Raw genomic sequence first — 17,412 nt, 5'->3', positions numbered from 1 at the left:
CCTATCAGCACCTCAATGGCTGGCAACCTCACATTGACCAGACTCCAGGAAGTCACTGTTCCCGGCCAAGAAATAGTCCAACATATAACCCTCTGCAAAACCAGCTTTAGAGAGCTTTAGAAACGTATGTCTCAACGTATATATTTTGCCCAGAATAGCCAGGGTATCTCTCTAAGGCTCTGATTCATCGACTACGTCTGTGTGACAAAAGATGTATCTGTTAGTTCATGACATCTTGGACTTGTTACCGCTCTAATGGGTGGTCCCTGTTTCCCCATAACAAGGAAATTTTTCACCGCAAAGGAAATCAAGACTCAACTTTTGGACATAACAACTGAGCTGTTGCTTTTCATGGCAGAGCTGTAGCTGCGCAGCGAGGCGGATCCCAGGCTATTTGCTGTCACTGGCTGGTCCTGGAGGTGTGAGGGAACGAGCAAAGCAACCGGAGCGAGTCTGCGCCAGAGGAAAAGCCTTGATGGAGGAAGCTTTGAGAGCCGACTTTACAGCTAATGAGACGAATGAATGAGGCGGCAGAGGAGGGGATCAGTAAATAACATGAAAAGAGGAAACAAACGCAAGAGACGAATCGCTTATGGACAAACTAATTATCAGCTGTTTGCATCTCTGATTAGGACACATGTTTTGGCGTACATTAAGTCTCTCGGCACATCTCCATGAATCTGGGTGCATGTGTCGTGTGTTGATGAGGGCTTGCTTTGAAATGCAAAGATGCAGAGTTTAATTGTATAATCCAGACTCTGTGAGATGGGGATATTGCAGGAGAACCGGCGACAGATCTGATCTAACAAGACACTTTTGCTCCGCGGCAGAAGGCTTTGAGAGGATTGGGGCGGGAGAGAGAAAGACATGTGAGATTTTAACAAGGGAGAGATTTGGATTTGGTCGGCTTTGTGACTGCTCGACAGTCACAAACCCGTGCGCACAATGAAGAGAGAAGAGCAGGTTCAAGCTGAGCTCCCTCCCTCCAGATGTTGTTTTTGAAATGGGATACAGAAAGTCAAAGCTGGAACGTTTTCAGCAGCTGTAAAGACGAAGCCCAAATCCAGTCACAAGCTGAGAGATGGAATGTTTCTGGCTGTTTTACTGCATTGTGCATCCACACCTAATAGTGTAGTTTAACATTGATCCACCCTGTTTGATATGTTTTTAATGAAAGATGCCTTTCATCAATAGAACTGGACAGGTCACGTGGTGAAATTTGATTTTGAGTAATGGCATGGATGATACTGATCATTCTGCTCTGACCATACAAATAACCCTGAGACATGTTTTTTCCTACTTCCTCTCCTTAGTCATGCCAATTTTGTGTCTAGTCGGATGAAGCCGCACCTCCACCTGTTTCCACTGAAGTGCTGCATCATCTGCAGAAGGCTACAGTCTGATCCTGCTTATTACCCATCCGGGGTCGGCGGCTGCAGAAGCTTTGATGTGTTGCTCAGCTCTCCATTTCAGGGCCTAAAGCAAACACCTCAACCCTCCTCTCCAAACTCACCTCCCACCCCAGTCTAAGACCCGACACACAAATAAAAACACACGCGCACGCGCCCCCCAGACCTGGAGCTTACCTCATTCACTGGGTTCAGCGCGGGTCTTCTTGCGCTCCGTCTTTCATTCATCCACGTGATGCCTCCTCACAGAGCAGCGGCTTTGTTCTGTGAACCAGGTGCAGGGAAGTTTTTGCCCGCCGATGTTGAGGAAGGTGCCGCCAGGGGCACAGGTGTCAGATAAAAGCACAATGCAGAGTTTCAAGTCATGTGCTTTAAAGTTGACTGAAATGAAGTGCGGATTTGAGCCCTGAAAATGACATATATATTTTATTAAGTTTGGCAGTAGAAGTCCAAGAAAACATTTGCGTCCACTGAGAAATGTCTGGCTTGTGGTCCGCCAGTAGGACAACAATAAGACCAGAACCCCAAAAATAACTTTGTTTTTTTTTTGCATGAACAGCTCAAAAGCTCAGACTCCGAATGATCTCAGAACTTACCAGGAACTTCCGTTCCCTCCAGACGTCTCCTGTTCCCTCATCTCTGTACATGCTTGAAGTCACACAGCTCCGGGATTAGTTCATTTCAACAGTTTCAACTTGCACCGAAGTGTCTTCGTCTCACTTTGCTTCGCCCCCGGAAACTTTGTGTTTTCATGTGGTCATTTGCATTTTTGCACTGACTTTATATGCAGTTATGCCGCCAACCAAATTTGCTTCTAGTTCATTTTGACCCCACCATTCAAAAATAAAAAGTACACACCCCTGTAGCAGGGATACATGGTATGGCTAACTGAAGATATATGATACATACATTTAAACTTTAAACTGCTAAGCAACCTAATCAATAATATGTCCCTTTGAACATATGGAGATAAAGTCTGAGGGAAGTATCAAACTGAGTCAAGACAAACTGAAAGCTTGAAAGTTTTTCCATCAAAACTTTCAAACTCTTGAGTCAAAAAGTATTTTTAGTCAGTCATATGTCATGAAACCGAATCAGGATAAAGGGATTGGTCTTGAATGAATGCCATCTACAGTATATTTCTGAAACTTAAAGTTACAGTACAATACACAGGTGATAAATGACAGATACTGCTAAAATAAATACAACCACAACAGCCACAATGACAAACCCTTTTGTTTAAAAAACAGGGAGAAAAGTCTGAACCATCCTTCTTCTTTGGCCAACTTCTTGCAATTTCCTGGAATAAAGTTACACAAACACTTCCTGGGGGGTAAGGAAACATATTTCATACCACCAAAGCATTTTCATTACCTCGTTATGTCTGATTCGCTGCCTCTGGCTCACGTCGTGACAACTCCCCCTCGTGGGTGTTTTTAATTCGGAAGGCGCTGATGATCAAGCCCAGCAAACACATCCTCATTACTTTTGACCAGCTGATGATGGCGACTGGAAATCGTGAGTCCTATTCATACATCAGTCATGATCATAATGACAGATGTTATCGCTCTGTCTGTGTGTTTGCCTCTCGAGCCTTTCATTAACATGCAGAAGCCCGCCGACGCACACTCAAGCATGAGCGGTGCAGTGATTACACAGGAAATGAAGTATGCATATCCATCATTATTGTAGTTATTATGCAGCAGCTGGGGGACACAGGGAGTAGAAAGACAACTAGACCAAAAAGTCAGAAGGTATATGACCTGCCGAATTGTCCCCGAGCAACTTAAGAGTACCTGAGAACTTTTTCAGCTTTGCTATCCCTTCACTAGACAATCCCATAAGTAGTCTTAAAATACCCGTAAGCTTCTTATATTTACATGAATTAGTGTTTAATAAGAACCTTTGAGAAGTAAAACGGATAGTGTTCATTAGCTTTATCTTTTATTAACGATTTAAGAGTTTAAGCTGATAATTTAAGATGTATCTATCTACGCTGTTCCCTGGGGTTGCAATTAAATTTAAAGCATTGCATCTTAGAGGTTTAATGGGTCATGATTGTATAGTTGCTTACATAGTTAATGATTAAGGCACCTTTAGTTTAGGATGAACAATGTTTGGTGCTTTAAATGTGGCATTTTTCACTCACTGCTAACCTTAATTCTGCTTTAGCAGGTCTGCAAACATGCTTATTCACACTACTATTTAATATATATATATATATATATATATATATATATATATACCCACAAAGTAAATGCTGCAGAGACAACCTCGTGTCCTGCGGGGCTCAGAGAGCTTGCCAGCTTTGTCCAGTTGTGGGATTGTTTTGCTAACTTCAGAGGTCAAGAGTGAACTGCCAAGCTCAGCCTTAGAAGCGCTCACAACATTAAAAGGTTCCAAGACAAATGAGCACACTGCATCTGGATGAAGACCATGCTATTGGGTTGAAAGCACCAGAGGCAAGAAAGGGGAACACGAGTGGACATTTGTCAAGAGATGATAACTGGCACTGTAAAAACAATCTGCTCTTAAGGCACGATGCGTATGTGATAAATTCATCGTACTGCACCTCTAACTGTGACATAATTGCTTTGCCGTTCAAAAAAATTACAAGCAGGAGAACAAAGGAGGACATTAGCAACGTGAACTTCACCAAGATGTTTTATTTCACATCACAACAGTTTTCTAAAGCTTTATTTACTCTGATGACTAATTAGGTGCTGCATGGAAATACACGGAGGATGCCACAGTAATGAGACAGGTGGTGTATTTAGACTAGACTGCTGCTGTCTCCTCTCCAGTGCGCGGTGTACTTCTGGCAGACAGATAGCTACTTTTTTTGGGGTAAGGAGACGCCCGGCACCCACCGGGGCCAACCATGATAACGCAAGCTGTCCAAGACGTGGCAGCTCCATTTAAAGACTCAACGCTGAGCTGCGACTGCGCTTCTATTCAGATGAGTCTTGATGAAATTGTTTGCAGAGGTGTGATGGACAGTTGAGGTAATTATTCTGCTTGAGGTATGATGATTAGGCATTGTGGTTGAACACTCACACACTCTGTATTTTTGTTGGAGTTGTTTTGATTCGTGATGTGCCTCCTGCCAGCAAGTTAGAGATGTGCCAGACAGCCTGTTCTCACGCCGGCCTCGCTCGTTGCGAAGGCCGCCGTGCAGCCTGTAACTACGGTCAATCAATAGGTCTTGGTTTTCAACTTTCAGAGGGTTCATTTCCAACTGTTCTTAAACTTCTTCTCAGTTTTCTTTCTCTCCACGTACAGCTTTCTGAAAGACAAAAAAGTCTTGTTTATCCTCATGGCACACCTTTCTCTTGCCCCCTATTCCTGCTTTTTCCCCACATTTTCTGCTCTAACTCATTTATGACAAATATAACCTTCCAAAACAAAAATGTATTTCACTTCCCTCTGTGTTTTTCTTTTAGTTTTACCTTTTCAACCTTTTGGATCAAGCGAGAACAAAGTGTCATTGACAGTGAAAGCCAAAAGGTACAAAGCTTCTCAGCAGAGCTTTGGTTGGGGATTAAAAATAATTAAAAATTCTTACTCATAACCTCTTGAAGGCTTCGGCTTGGTTTCTGCACAGACTGTGAACACATCAGAAGTGAACCGCAATATGGCAGCAATGTACATACTACGCAGTTAATATAGCTGGAGGCTGTTCTCCAGGATGGTAGTGTGTTTTACATCCAGTACATGCCGTCTCCTGCTGTGGCCTCCAGGCTTCAGTTCCTGTAATCTTTCAGAAACAGTATTCGATGTATTAGAATATGGGCTTAACTTTGAGCCATTACTCAAAACATTGCCCACGAGTCACAGTCCCTGGGCTGGAAAAAAAAACATCTTAGCACTGCAAATCTCAGCATCTTCTATATTTGCACAGGTTCTGCTGTTTACCTATTATTACCTGGACACACAGCATTGTATGATGGCAATTTGACTATTAAACAAGCCTCGTGCCAGATCAGCTCTACACTGACCTTGTATCAATTTGCATATTTAAGGCATTCCAGGAATTTATAGCACGGAAGCAATTAAACTAAAGGATGTCTCAAGGGTCCCCACCTGGGTTGAACCCAAACAACCCTTTGATCTCTGTTAAGTGGCTGCATTCATATTGTCAGACCTTATCTGAATAGAATTCAATTATTTCTGAATTCATGCAGCATCACCAAAAGAGTTGGGGAGCAGCAGCAACTCATCCTGCAGGATGCTGGACAAATTTGGGATCTCTCAGGATGTGTGTCATAACACTGCCCCCTCATGGTCATAACCAAAGAAGGTTTCCACCGTGCGTCATGTGTGGAGTGTTTGTGTGTTTATGACCCCAAACACTCAAGGGTCAGAAGCATTTTTCTTGCCACGCACCCGCAGGCAAGCAGAAGACGTGAGCTGCAGCAGAGGCCATTTTTTGGGCTTTTGTTTTGCCCCACAGAATACCATCTGCCTTCGCCTTGTTGGTTAGTCATGTGAATCACATGCAGAGATACAGCTTGTGCACTCAGGCGTTTTTTCCAGCTTCCTCATCCATGTGAATGTGTTTTATGTTCTGCAGGCTTAAAAAATGTTTAAAAAAGTGCACCTCTTGCCTTGGTTTCACATCTGCTGCGAGCAAATATTCAATCAAACATATGGCGGCACGAGAGCAAAATTACATCACTTAAAGTCATCCGGCACTGTGAAGATTAATCAAACCTTTGAATGCCACTAGATTAACAAGACAGTGTTTTATGTCTCCTCATCAAGCAGGCAAGGGACGTTGTGTTGCGGTGTGAAATTCCTCCGCCCCTGCTCCTCACTTTATTTACCACCATCATGTTTTTTGGAGCATTGAAATGGAGCATCCCGAATTGTTGACTTTTCTTTCCACACAGAGACATCGAACCGCTTTAAAAGTACCCAGATAAACGGGGTTATGGCTCCCACGTGTACACTCAGTGTTTTTATCGCCACTGAAATGAAATGGGAGCATGAGCACCACTCTGCCATTTATGATTGCGTTTTTGTGGCTTCAACTGCTGATTCTTTTCTCAACAAGGAATATTTAGTTGAAGACATGTAGTGCCATATGATTCAATTCATAAGCGGAAGCACACCGGTACAAAACTTCACTGTGCATAACAGCACAGCGTTGATAAAGAATAGTGTGCTCTTATCTGCGTTACATTGTCAGAATAAATATTTAAGTTTTATATCTGCAGCCTCTATTTGAATAATTAATCATTGCTCTCTGATCTACTGATTGGGCGTAAGTGCTTGTCTTTCACAGGAGGCCATTACTGGCATAGTATCTGTATTTTATATTAGCAGATGCAGCCTTAGAGGCTGAGACAACATGGCAAACCATCTGAAATCCAGGGCACCTACACAGTCTATTGTGTGCTTTGGCGCTAGAATAGGGACTGTATGTTTACTGCACATATTCTGTGACAACAAAGAGCAGAAGACTGTGGAGGAGAGAGCGTAAATACAGGGAAAGAGTCTTGACAGTCTTGAATCAAGATGCTTTGAGTGGTCCTCATGTCGTGGTTGGTGTTGACTTGTTGACACGTGGTTGTTTGTCTCCGTCTGCCTCAGTCTGGGTTCCATCGTCGTCTGGTTGCTGCACGGTCTTACCAGCAAAAGGGCCTTTTAAGTCAGGACTTTGTTCTTTGCAGTGCAGAATTTCAGTTAATTAACCTTGAATTTGAACCAAAATACATAAAAATAAAAGATGATTTCCATTTTCAACAGAATACATTAAAGTGGAAACAAAAAATATTACGCCTTGGACGGTAAATGGACTTCTACTTGTGTAGCGCTTTTCTAGTTTTCCGACCACTGAAAGCGCTTTAACTCCACATGTAATCATTCACCCATTCACACCCATTCATACATTGATGGCACTGGCTACCATGCAAGGGGCCACCTGTCCATCAGGACTCTAACTAACATTCATACCCATTCATACCCATTCATACACCGCAGTAACAGTCTGTTGGCACAAATTGGGGTAAAGTGATTGAAGGAAGACCCTGCTCTACCACTGAGCCACAGTCGTACGTAAATCCTGTTTGATTTCTAAAATACACCAATCAAAGATCTTGACTGTTTTATCATAACATTGTATGGTAATGCTTTGTATGTTTAGACAGGCGGCAACCTCCAGGTCTTCAAATTATTTCTAATGACCACCAGGGGGCGACTCCTCTTGTTGTATAGAAGTCTATGAGAAAATGACTCTACTTCTCACTTGATTTATTACCTCAGTAAACATTGTAAACATGAGTTTATGGTCTCAGTCTCTTTCAAGTCTTTTTCAATACAGCATGATGTTCATTTAGTAACTTATGGTCCATTTAGAGTCAAACAGACCATAAAGCAGGGGATGCTTTAGGGCAGGGCTACCTTGTGATTGACAGGTCGCTACCCCGGCGTTGTCCTGTCTGGGAGTTGTCCGTGTTTTCATCTTAGACCTTTAACACTTCGGCGTACAGCTATACATAGTTCCACCTTCTCGTGTCATTTCTGGTTCCCAATAACCAAGATGGCGCCGGCCAAAATGGCAAACTCAAGGCTTTAAAACCACGGTCCACAAACCAATGGGTGACATCGTGGTGACTATATTAACTTCTTAAAGACAGTCTATGCGTTGCGCAGATATAATGTTTACCATGTGTAGTGTGTTAGCATGCTAATATCTGATATTTTAAATATTTGCTCATGAAGAAAGTATTGGACAAATTTGAAGGATGATAGATAGATGGATGGATAGATATACTTTATTTCAGACTCAGGGTCCATAGAGACAAATACATAAAAAGACAGACACAAACAATAAAAGTACGGAGGCCTAGCAATGCCTTACAAAGAGACAGCTGTACCAATGTCGCCACAGCTGGGACTGGTAGCATGTGGTGCTCAACCTTATGTTGGTTAAAACAACTATGATCTCATTTTTAGAGTCATTAAGTCTCTGTAAGCTCTTTTTTTGTAGTTTGACCACAAGTGTGCAGTGTAGAGTGGTGTACAATATGCTCTGAACAGAGACATCTTCACTCCATCTGTACACATACCAAACTTGCGTGAGAGACTGTTTGCTTGTGCATACATCATACGACATTGCCTGGAAATGTCGTTATCATCGGTCATGTGTTCTGTTATAAAATGACCAAGGTATTTTACTTCACCACAGACACCAAGATTATTGTCAGACAATTTGAAGTCAGGGAAGTTTAGACATTTGTCCTCTTTAGTTCGACAGATCAGGATAGCACTCTTACTGGCATTGTATTTGATGTCATGTTCCACACCATACACAGTACATATAGTGAGGAGCTGCTGAAGACCAGCGCTAGATGGACTAAAGATCACCAGATCATCTGCATACATGATATGATTAATCAGAGTGTTTCCAATCATGCACCCAGTATTACAGGCTTTCAATTGTTTGGACAGATCATCAATATACAGATTAAACAGAATTGGGGACAAAATTCCCCCTTGTCGGACACCATTGCTAACCCCAAATGGGGCTGAGACACTTTTACCCCATTTTACAGTAAGGCAGAATTCTCACAATGTATGTGGGGACACCTCTCTGGCTCAGTTTAAATAATAGCTTACTATGATTAACACGATCAAAAGCTTTGGAGGCATCAATGAAACACATCAAAACTGATGAGTTTTGACCTCTGTATTTGTTGACAATTTCCTTCAAGGCATATATACTCAAGTCAGTGCCATGTTTGGCTTTAAAGCCAAAACTCAGAAACTGATGAAACTCAGATAACCAAAGTTATTCCAATTCATCATACGGGGGAGCACACGTGCACCAATTCATTACAATCCATTCAAGTTGTTGGGACATTTCACTCAAAACCACAAATATCAACCTCATGGTGGCGCTAGAGGATCTGTCTAGGGATCATCAAAGTCAATAGGATTCAGTAGGATTCCTCTGGGGACCATGAATCTCTGTACAAAACGTTCTGACTTCTCATCCAATAATTGCAGAAATATTTTAGTCTGGACCAAAGTGGTGGACAAACCGAATGATCATCCCTTACAAAAGATCCATGTGAGCCAAACTCACAAAGGTAGATCTGTCAAACTCTCGGCTTGTTTCCAATCTGTCAAATCCCCTGACATTTCTTGTTCTGTCTGACTCTGTTGCAGTTATCTTGGTGTGCACAATGTTATCCGAACTGATGGTCAGTACAATGAAAATAAGACCTATGTTGTAAGAAACAGAATGACCTATTATTAAGCTGTTTGGCATGCTTGATCGAGCTAGTCTCTTGTACTAGCTCTGGTTTGGTTCTGGCTCACGGGATGCCAACATGTTCAGTCAATCACTGGCAAGTCAGTCAGTCAGCTGCTCATCCAGTTAGTCAGTCTCCTCCTTATCCAGTCAAATGGAGAGTCACACAGTAACTGAACCGTGGTCATAGCTGTGAGAAAAGTCCAGCCAAGAAATCCTGATGATTTCCAGATGAGAGCCCAGACAGCCAGGCGTGAGCGGAGAACACACACACACACACACACACACACAGAAAAAAAGAGGGCGAGAGGATGGATGGAGGGAGGTGGCAACAAAAACAAAAATTTTCATCCACCGTTGTGATGTTCATCCCCTGAGAGAGACAGAGCAAGACGGGTAGAAGTGTGTGTGTGTGTGTAGATCTGTGTGTGAGGATCAACATGACACAGTGGTGGGCTCTGCTCATCATTGCTTACCTGTCCATGTACCTGGCAGCCACTCAGCACCACAGGAAAGGTAGGTGGACCTTCCGACTCCATGCATACATTACATCTGTCTTCTTTCGTATAGTCCACAATGTCGACATCATGTGAAAAGTTGATTTGAATGATCTCTGAGACACAAATTGCAACCATTAGCATCCTCATTTAAGATATTAGCCCTTTAGAAAATGGAAACAAACATTCACGACGGTTAAATCCTGCTTTGCTAATGTATGTGTGTGCCTGTGAAGGAATGTGTTTATCTTCTGGTGATATTGGGAACATTGCAAAGTGCAGCACGTCAACGGATCTTTTTCCAAAGAAAAGAGACTGGCCTTTTACTGGATCCACTCGCTGAGGAAATTCCTTTCTCAACACTCAGAGAGCTTGATGCTCGTCACATGATGCTAAGACCAGCTACAGGAGAGAGAATTGACTCGATTCAATTAATGCTTTGACTAATAATCAATTCTGTCTTGGAGTTTTACTACAAAACAGTTTTGGACAAAGACTAAACACCTGTTGACCTGCAAAGAGCACTTTTATGACAAATAGTCCAAAAGGGGGTGTTGGTGTTGAAGTGCTAAACTTGCATGATCCTCCCAGCGTCATTGTGAAGGAAAAGTATTTGGAGGGTTGATCTGGCGATACTAAGTGACTTTATTGCAGCTTAGTCTCTCATAGATTTGTCTCACAGTGGGAGTATTGAATTGTAAATGGTAGATGTTGCATTTGAGCTGCTAAATCAAATGCCGTTTGTTTGAATTTTAACATCATTTGGAGGTAAATTGAAATGCTAAGCAGCAGATTGGCCTTTGTGGCAACGATTTTATTCCTCCTGTGTCCTTTTCACCCGCTTTTACCGAAAGCCGGAGGGACTCAGACATCCATTTTGTTTTCATTTTTGTTTATTCCCCCTCTCTCTCTCTCTTTCCCTCTCTCATCGAGACATCCCTCCAGCTAGGAATACCATTTAGCCCCGCTAATTAATGGATCTTTGTTGTTCCCTCATCTCCTTGCAAGCAGTTAGCGGGAGATTACAAGTTCCCTGACTGTGCATAATGACATTGGGGGAAGCCTGCCCATCCAAACGTTGATTGTTTGAAGCGCTGGAGGAGGGAGGGGAAGCATTAAGGAATGAACAGGCTCAGAACCAGCAGCAGGGAAAGCTGAGATGGTGTAAGCAGGGACGTCGACATCAGAAATTCCCTCCCTGCTCCAGCTCTACCCGGCAGTGGCCCTTAGCTTTTCCCGCTCCTTATCATCACCTGACCTCCACAGCCAGCTGTGCACCTGCTCCCGACTCCTCTCATCAGCGCCTCACTTCCCTGCCAGATTGTCTGCTGTGCGACCCAGCCTCAGTGTTTCAGCATTCTTCTGTCTGCCTTTCTTGTTGTTATTCTTTGCCTGTATTTTAAGACTTCTAGCAAGACTGCCTTCCCTTGTTTTGATCTTCTTCTCTGTCCTGCTTGTTGCCAAACCCTGTTTTTGACCAGCTACACAGTGAACTTTGCTTTTAGCTTACCTTTTAGTCGCACATTAGAGTCCTTTACCTGTTTTTATTTAGCTGTTACAAACGTGCAGCATGACATTCATTGTGTTTTCCTTGCAGGGAGGTTTTATTTCTAAATGTAATTAGACACGTGGCCTGTTTCTGTGTCTGCAGCAGTGCTGCTCCAACCATAATGTTTTATTGCAAACTCCTGTTTCCCTCTGCTGGAAGCATAAAACACACTTCACTGCTTGCCAAAGTACTATCGCATAGAGCAAACAATGACAGAGAGTAGTCGACAACTTTTATGTAAATTACACATTAATCATTCTAAATGTAAATCAGCATTGGGTTGGCCTCCGATGTGTCATTTCCCTGCAGCTCCTTGATCCTTCAACATAACCCATGTTCTAATGAGCACACACTGTCTTTTGGGTGTTGTTTTGTGTGCATTGACAATGTCCCACTGAAGCTGAAGTGTCTCTTCAGTATCTAATATGCCTGCAGAGGCATTTCTCCTCCGCTGCTGATCTTGCATTTGGGAGTCACTCAGACAATGAGGAGTTTAAATCTTCCGCTGCAAGTTGTGATGCATTCATAGCTGCATGTCAGTGTGGGATCGAGGGAAATATTCTCAGGACTGGTATTTGGTGTTTGGGTGGATTTGAAACGACTCAAGGAAGGATTTTCATTCTATAATTACACTCAAATAAAAAAAATATTAGGCTTTGCCTGATATAATTTACAGAAATTGTTTATCCGTTTGAGGTTTGAGAGGTGAACGGTTTGAGATAACATATTGAGGATAACGCAAATTTGCCAAATTGGCAGGTGTTACTATTCTAACACTGGAACATAGAGCTGCAGAGTTTCATTACCTCCTGAACGGTGGCTGGCTTGCGAAAGCAAAGCTGAAGCTGAGACTGGCAGTCACCCAAGCAGGAAGCAGGTACACGGGGAGATCAGCCAGCGCATGTGGCTTTGGCTCGCCTCACAAATGCTATAAAAGCCTAAATGCGTCTGGCCGATGCGGCTCCGGGCAGCGGGGCCGATCATTACTGCAGAATTGGCGAAGCGGCACACTATAGATGCTGCTGTAGGGTAGGAGGTGGATTGAATCCAAATTCAAGCCCAGTGTTCGTCATATTGTGTACCTCCATTAAGATATGTGTGTGTGATCTGCGTGTTGGCTTACACGCTGAGCCAAGTGGCAACGGCATATTCAATGCCGGGGGAAAAGAGTCTGTGTGGAGAAGCTCGAAAGCAGGTTTAACTTACTTCATTTAGCTGTGAATCCCCTTTCAGCTTTAATCAACTTTGCTTTTCACTTCCCCCTCCTGAAGCACTCTCATCAAATTTGTGGTGGAGTCTCACACAATGGATGGAGTCATAATAGGAACATATTGTAGGCATCTGGGCAGCAGTAGTAGTCGTATTATTAACAGTATGGAAGGGGAAAATGTGCGCGGGGCTACTTTGCATCCTTGTGTGACCCCTCTGCTTTCTTAGTCATGCCTTATTTCGGGCTTGACCTCCAAAATACTTTCCATTACCAGCGAGACTATCTGCTCAATATCACACAGGGCTGTTCAAATGAGAACGCAAACATGGTGCTATACGACCAGGCCAGGCCATGAATCATTCCTCGTGAACAAATATGAATTTAGAGAAAACAAAACACAAAAAATAGTTTAAAATAAGTCCAACTTTAGTTTGTTTTTTTCAGAGTTTAAAATAAGCCTTCATAAAAAGAAAGTACCAAATGTCTATTGTTTACAGAGACAATGCTACTAGAATAAAAGGACATGGTGTAGTTAAATCCTTTAAAGAGACGATCCAGCTGCGTTCTTTTCTTGGGTTATTAGTTAGTTACTTAGACGTTAGGTTACCAAAGTAAGCTAATCAATAAGGTTTTGAATAATGCGAACGCTAGCACTAGTTTAGTCAACATATAACCAAAAGGGTTAGTAGACGTGGGGTTGTAGCCTATGTACTCTCCTGTGTTCTGCAAGGAGAACTTACTGTTTTTGTCAATGGAGTCTTTTGGCTTTGAACAAAGCTATAAAACAACTTTATTTCCTCACCAGAAAGGGCTGTCTAACTGGAGCATCAGAAAAACGTATTTCAGCCTTTAAATAATTGATATCAGGTTTAGTGTAAGCTATATTTCCCCTTTCAAGAGGGAAGCGAAGCCATTATCTGTGCTCTCTTCAAAGCCACCAGACCATCGCAGAGCATGAAGTTGAACTTGAAGTACTTGAGTAAATGTAGGCTACTTAGTTACTGTACTTTCTGGATAAGAGGTGTGTCACCATGTGGAATGGCCTCTGGTTATCACCGTCAGTAAAATATGGATTTTATGGTATTTGATGATAGAGATTTGGCCGCAGCAACAGGTTTCATTCCAGCTCTGTCTGCACAGCTCAGATTATGGGGCCTCTGGTCTGCTTCACATACGGACGGACACTTTAAAATCTGACCAAGTGAGGCTGGCAACACCTGAGCGGGGATATCTCACCTCTGGATGCAACTGCCACTTGTAAATGTAGGAGCATCTACTGCTCGGGTTAAAGACCGATTACCCTCTGCCCAGCTGGGGCCAGATCTATCTCACTTGCATAATATTTGAGCAGTAATGTAGCTGTGTTTTCTCAACCTCTGGCCCACCCACACGCATGCCACGTTGGATAACGTGGTGCCTAATTTCATGAATGCGAGGGAGATCCTCTAATCCAATTTCCTGTACTTATGTGTTCTAGCTCTGTATCCGTCCGCGTATAGGATAAAGCGTGGGGCGTACTCGCTGATCAACCCCACGTTCCAGCGCTCGAAGGAGGATGTCGACCTGCTTTTTGAGGTCAGTCTAGATCCTGTGGCTTTAGAGGTGCTGATATAGTTAATAGCTCAGGGCTTCGCCGCTGGAAAGCACTTTAAATATGTTGAGAATGTGCAAAAGATCTGTCCAAGTCCCATATTTGTGGGCCATCTCCCTCTGCTAATCATGTGCAGAGATGTGAAGTATGTGTTGAGCCAAGGTTTTCCTGACATTGATGACAGGACTATGTATTGAAATCTTGTGACGTCTTTAGTTCACCTCAAAAAGAGGTCAATAAATGGTTTATTTGGGAGATTGGAGGTACCTAACAAACAAGTTATTTATTTATTTATTTGATTAGTTGTGTAAGTAGATAGTTCCTGAGTATTTTTCTCTGGATGGACTCTTCCAGATCCTGCTCGCTGGATTGCAAATCCAAGGTGGGGAGCACGACATGTTGATTGCAGATGAGGAGCTGGCCTCCCTCAGGAGCGTGGAGAAGCTGGAGGTCATCTGTGAGGACGTCTTGCCCAAGAGGCTCTCAGACATTCGCCGCCTGACCGCGGAGCTCGCCCGGCGCCGGCAACCTCTGAGCTGGCAGGACTTTGAGAGGACGGTGCTGACCCTGGTGTACGCCGCTCAGACGCTGCCTCGAGCCAGCAGCCAGCAGCAGAGGGAGGTGTGGACGGACGCCGTGATACAGCTGTTCAGAGCCCTTCAGAAGGACCTCGGACCCTCTTGAGGAGGACTCGGAAGATGTAGTTTAGTTTGTGGTGATTTCACTTGTTCAAAGTCACCTATACACGATGTACTGACTCAAACTGTGTCTCAGTTTTATACAGACCCTACATGATAACTCTTTACAGTATGTACTAATTGTTATAGAAATAACTTCAATCAACTGTCGGTGGAAAAGGCTAGTTAGTGGATTTTGAGTTTGTGCTTCCGCTAACAAAAATGAACTTTCAAATTCAAGAAGTAAATGCACTTTACTGTTTTTGTACTGACAAATGATGCAACACATTAGCTGCAAGTCAAACTTTAACTTCCAAAGATATTATTTCCCAGAGATTTCATCCTTTTTCTTTATTGTTTTGCAGCATCTCCTCCAGTCCCTTAATGCAATGCTTTATGGGACAATAGCACCAGCAGCAGCACACTCTAAATACCAAGTGCATCTGTCCCAATACCCAAATGTGCAGTCCGAGCATTGCGGTGCAGGTTTATGTGTGAAGAATGACTACATGCGGTACATTTACTCGACACTTGACGCTCACAAATCGTATTCTACTTTGAAGCAGAGCTATATCCTCTCAATATCTAGTGGGCCAAACATGCAGAGTTTAAAGTATTTGCTTGATTCAGCCTGAACAATAGAGTATATTGATACAGTACAATGCATTTTTGTTGATGAGACTAGAATATCTGACATTGTAAAAAAAAAAAGAATTCTCTAAAGGTTTAATCAGAGAGAAACCATTCAAGATAATACGTATCTTTTATGTAAAGTCCATCTACATGCTTCTAGCTAACTTGGTTTAGTGGCTGTTTTTGGTCATGTTGCCTCTATTGGACAGTTTAAAAGTAGAGATGAAGACAGGAAACAGTCGCAAAGTCCACTCGGAGACTCTGATTTTATTGCTTTGTCAATTGTATTCCTCCACCCTGCTCATTAATGTTCAGTTCTCTTCTGACTGGAACTGTAATGCATTCTGTTTAATCCTACGTTATTTGTTCATTATGTGGAAATGAAATAAAAGCAGTAAAGCATCTGTGCTCCTTGTCTTTGAGCAAGCCACAGAATGGCCTCATTAATCAAGTGTGTCGTAGTGAGAGCCAATAAACTTCCTCGCCATCGAAACAGCACTTGGGCGCTGTGCCGGTTAGAAATACGTCACAAAAGAAGGACTATTTTGCAAACAGTGCCACATTTGTAGAGGACCCGTAGTTTGCATCCTGACTTTTCTGATTATACTTTTAATATATGCTAAATCAAACTACGTGCAGCACATTAGTTAGACAACTCCGTGCCGACTGTGTGCATGTCTGATGTCAACAAATGACTTGAGACGGCATTAGATGCTTCGCCCCGTCTATAAAAGGCTGCTCAGCTCATTTGATTTGCCAGTAAAAGCCCTTTGAATGAAAAGCACAGATTTGTACTGAGGAGTCTGTGTACATCAATACCCCTGATTGCTCATTTGAGCAAACTGAAAAATGTTTGCCTCAAAGCTACCCATTTCCCTCACTCATTTTCGGAAATAGGTACTTTCCGTAAAAGGCTTTCGTGCAGTTCTCTCATCTTGGAGTGGAAAGAAAACATATATATGTGTATATGTTTTCCCTCCTTGAGTCAATTGGTTTTGCATTTGCTTACATTTTGTGTTTTGGTTCAATTCAAGCATTGGAAATGTTGGTCTCCCGTTGTTTGTCATTTCCTGCCACCGGAGCTGAATGTCCTCTGAAATTAAGCACTTAATTTCTGAAATTGTATATGATGATCACAGGCTTATTGTTTTGTTTCTCAGCATGTCAGCATTCATTCAGGACTGATTGATGAGGAGGTGAAGACTGTGGTGTGGAGTTTCAGGATCCGCCTTCCCTCCCTGCAGGCTCTAATGATGATGATGATGATGAGTTTCGGGATGTTTCCGGGCAATACTTGACAGAGCGTAAAGAAGCCGGGATATTGAAGAAACCAGTTAAGCTCAGGATTGTGCTCCCAGTGTCGACCCTGACAGTTCCATTAAGGCATTCCCACACTTACAACCTCTGTGTTACTTGTGACAATTCCCACATTGTAATGCAGCGTAGTTTTGGATGGTATCGTTATTCGCTTCTGGCATAAAGTACCTTAATTGTCGGAAAGTTTTAAAATGACTCACTAACTGCATTGACTCTCTTTATCGCCATCTCCTCTTCTGTGATTGTGGCGCAGATTTAATAAGAAAAAA

General features: G+C 42.8%; 1 protein-coding gene across 1 annotated transcript; it reads left to right on the top strand.

The window, feature by feature from the left end:
- The first annotated feature begins 9,955 nt into the window (after window positions 1-9,955).
- On the top strand, window positions 9,956-15,200 carry fam180a (family with sequence similarity 180 member A). The gene is made up of 3 exons (XM_031858830.1): window positions 9,956-10,185; window positions 14,403-14,500; window positions 14,871-15,200. The coding sequence occupies exons 1-3, from the start codon at window positions 10,110-10,112 to the stop codon at window positions 15,198-15,200; spliced, it is 504 nt and encodes a 167-aa protein (XP_031714690.1). The 5' UTR covers window positions 9,956-10,109.
- Window positions 15,201-17,412: the final 2,212 nt, after the last annotated feature.

The sequence above is a fragment of the Anarrhichthys ocellatus genome, unplaced genomic scaffold, assembly GCF_004355925.1.
Source record: "Anarrhichthys ocellatus isolate YVR2014 unplaced genomic scaffold, GSC_Weel_1.0 scaffold21, whole genome shotgun sequence".
Classification (NCBI taxonomy): Eukaryota; Metazoa; Chordata; class Actinopteri; order Perciformes; family Anarhichadidae; genus Anarrhichthys; species Anarrhichthys ocellatus.
The sequence above is the reverse complement of the archived record's forward strand: the minus strand, read 5'-3'. Positions and strand labels throughout refer to the sequence as shown.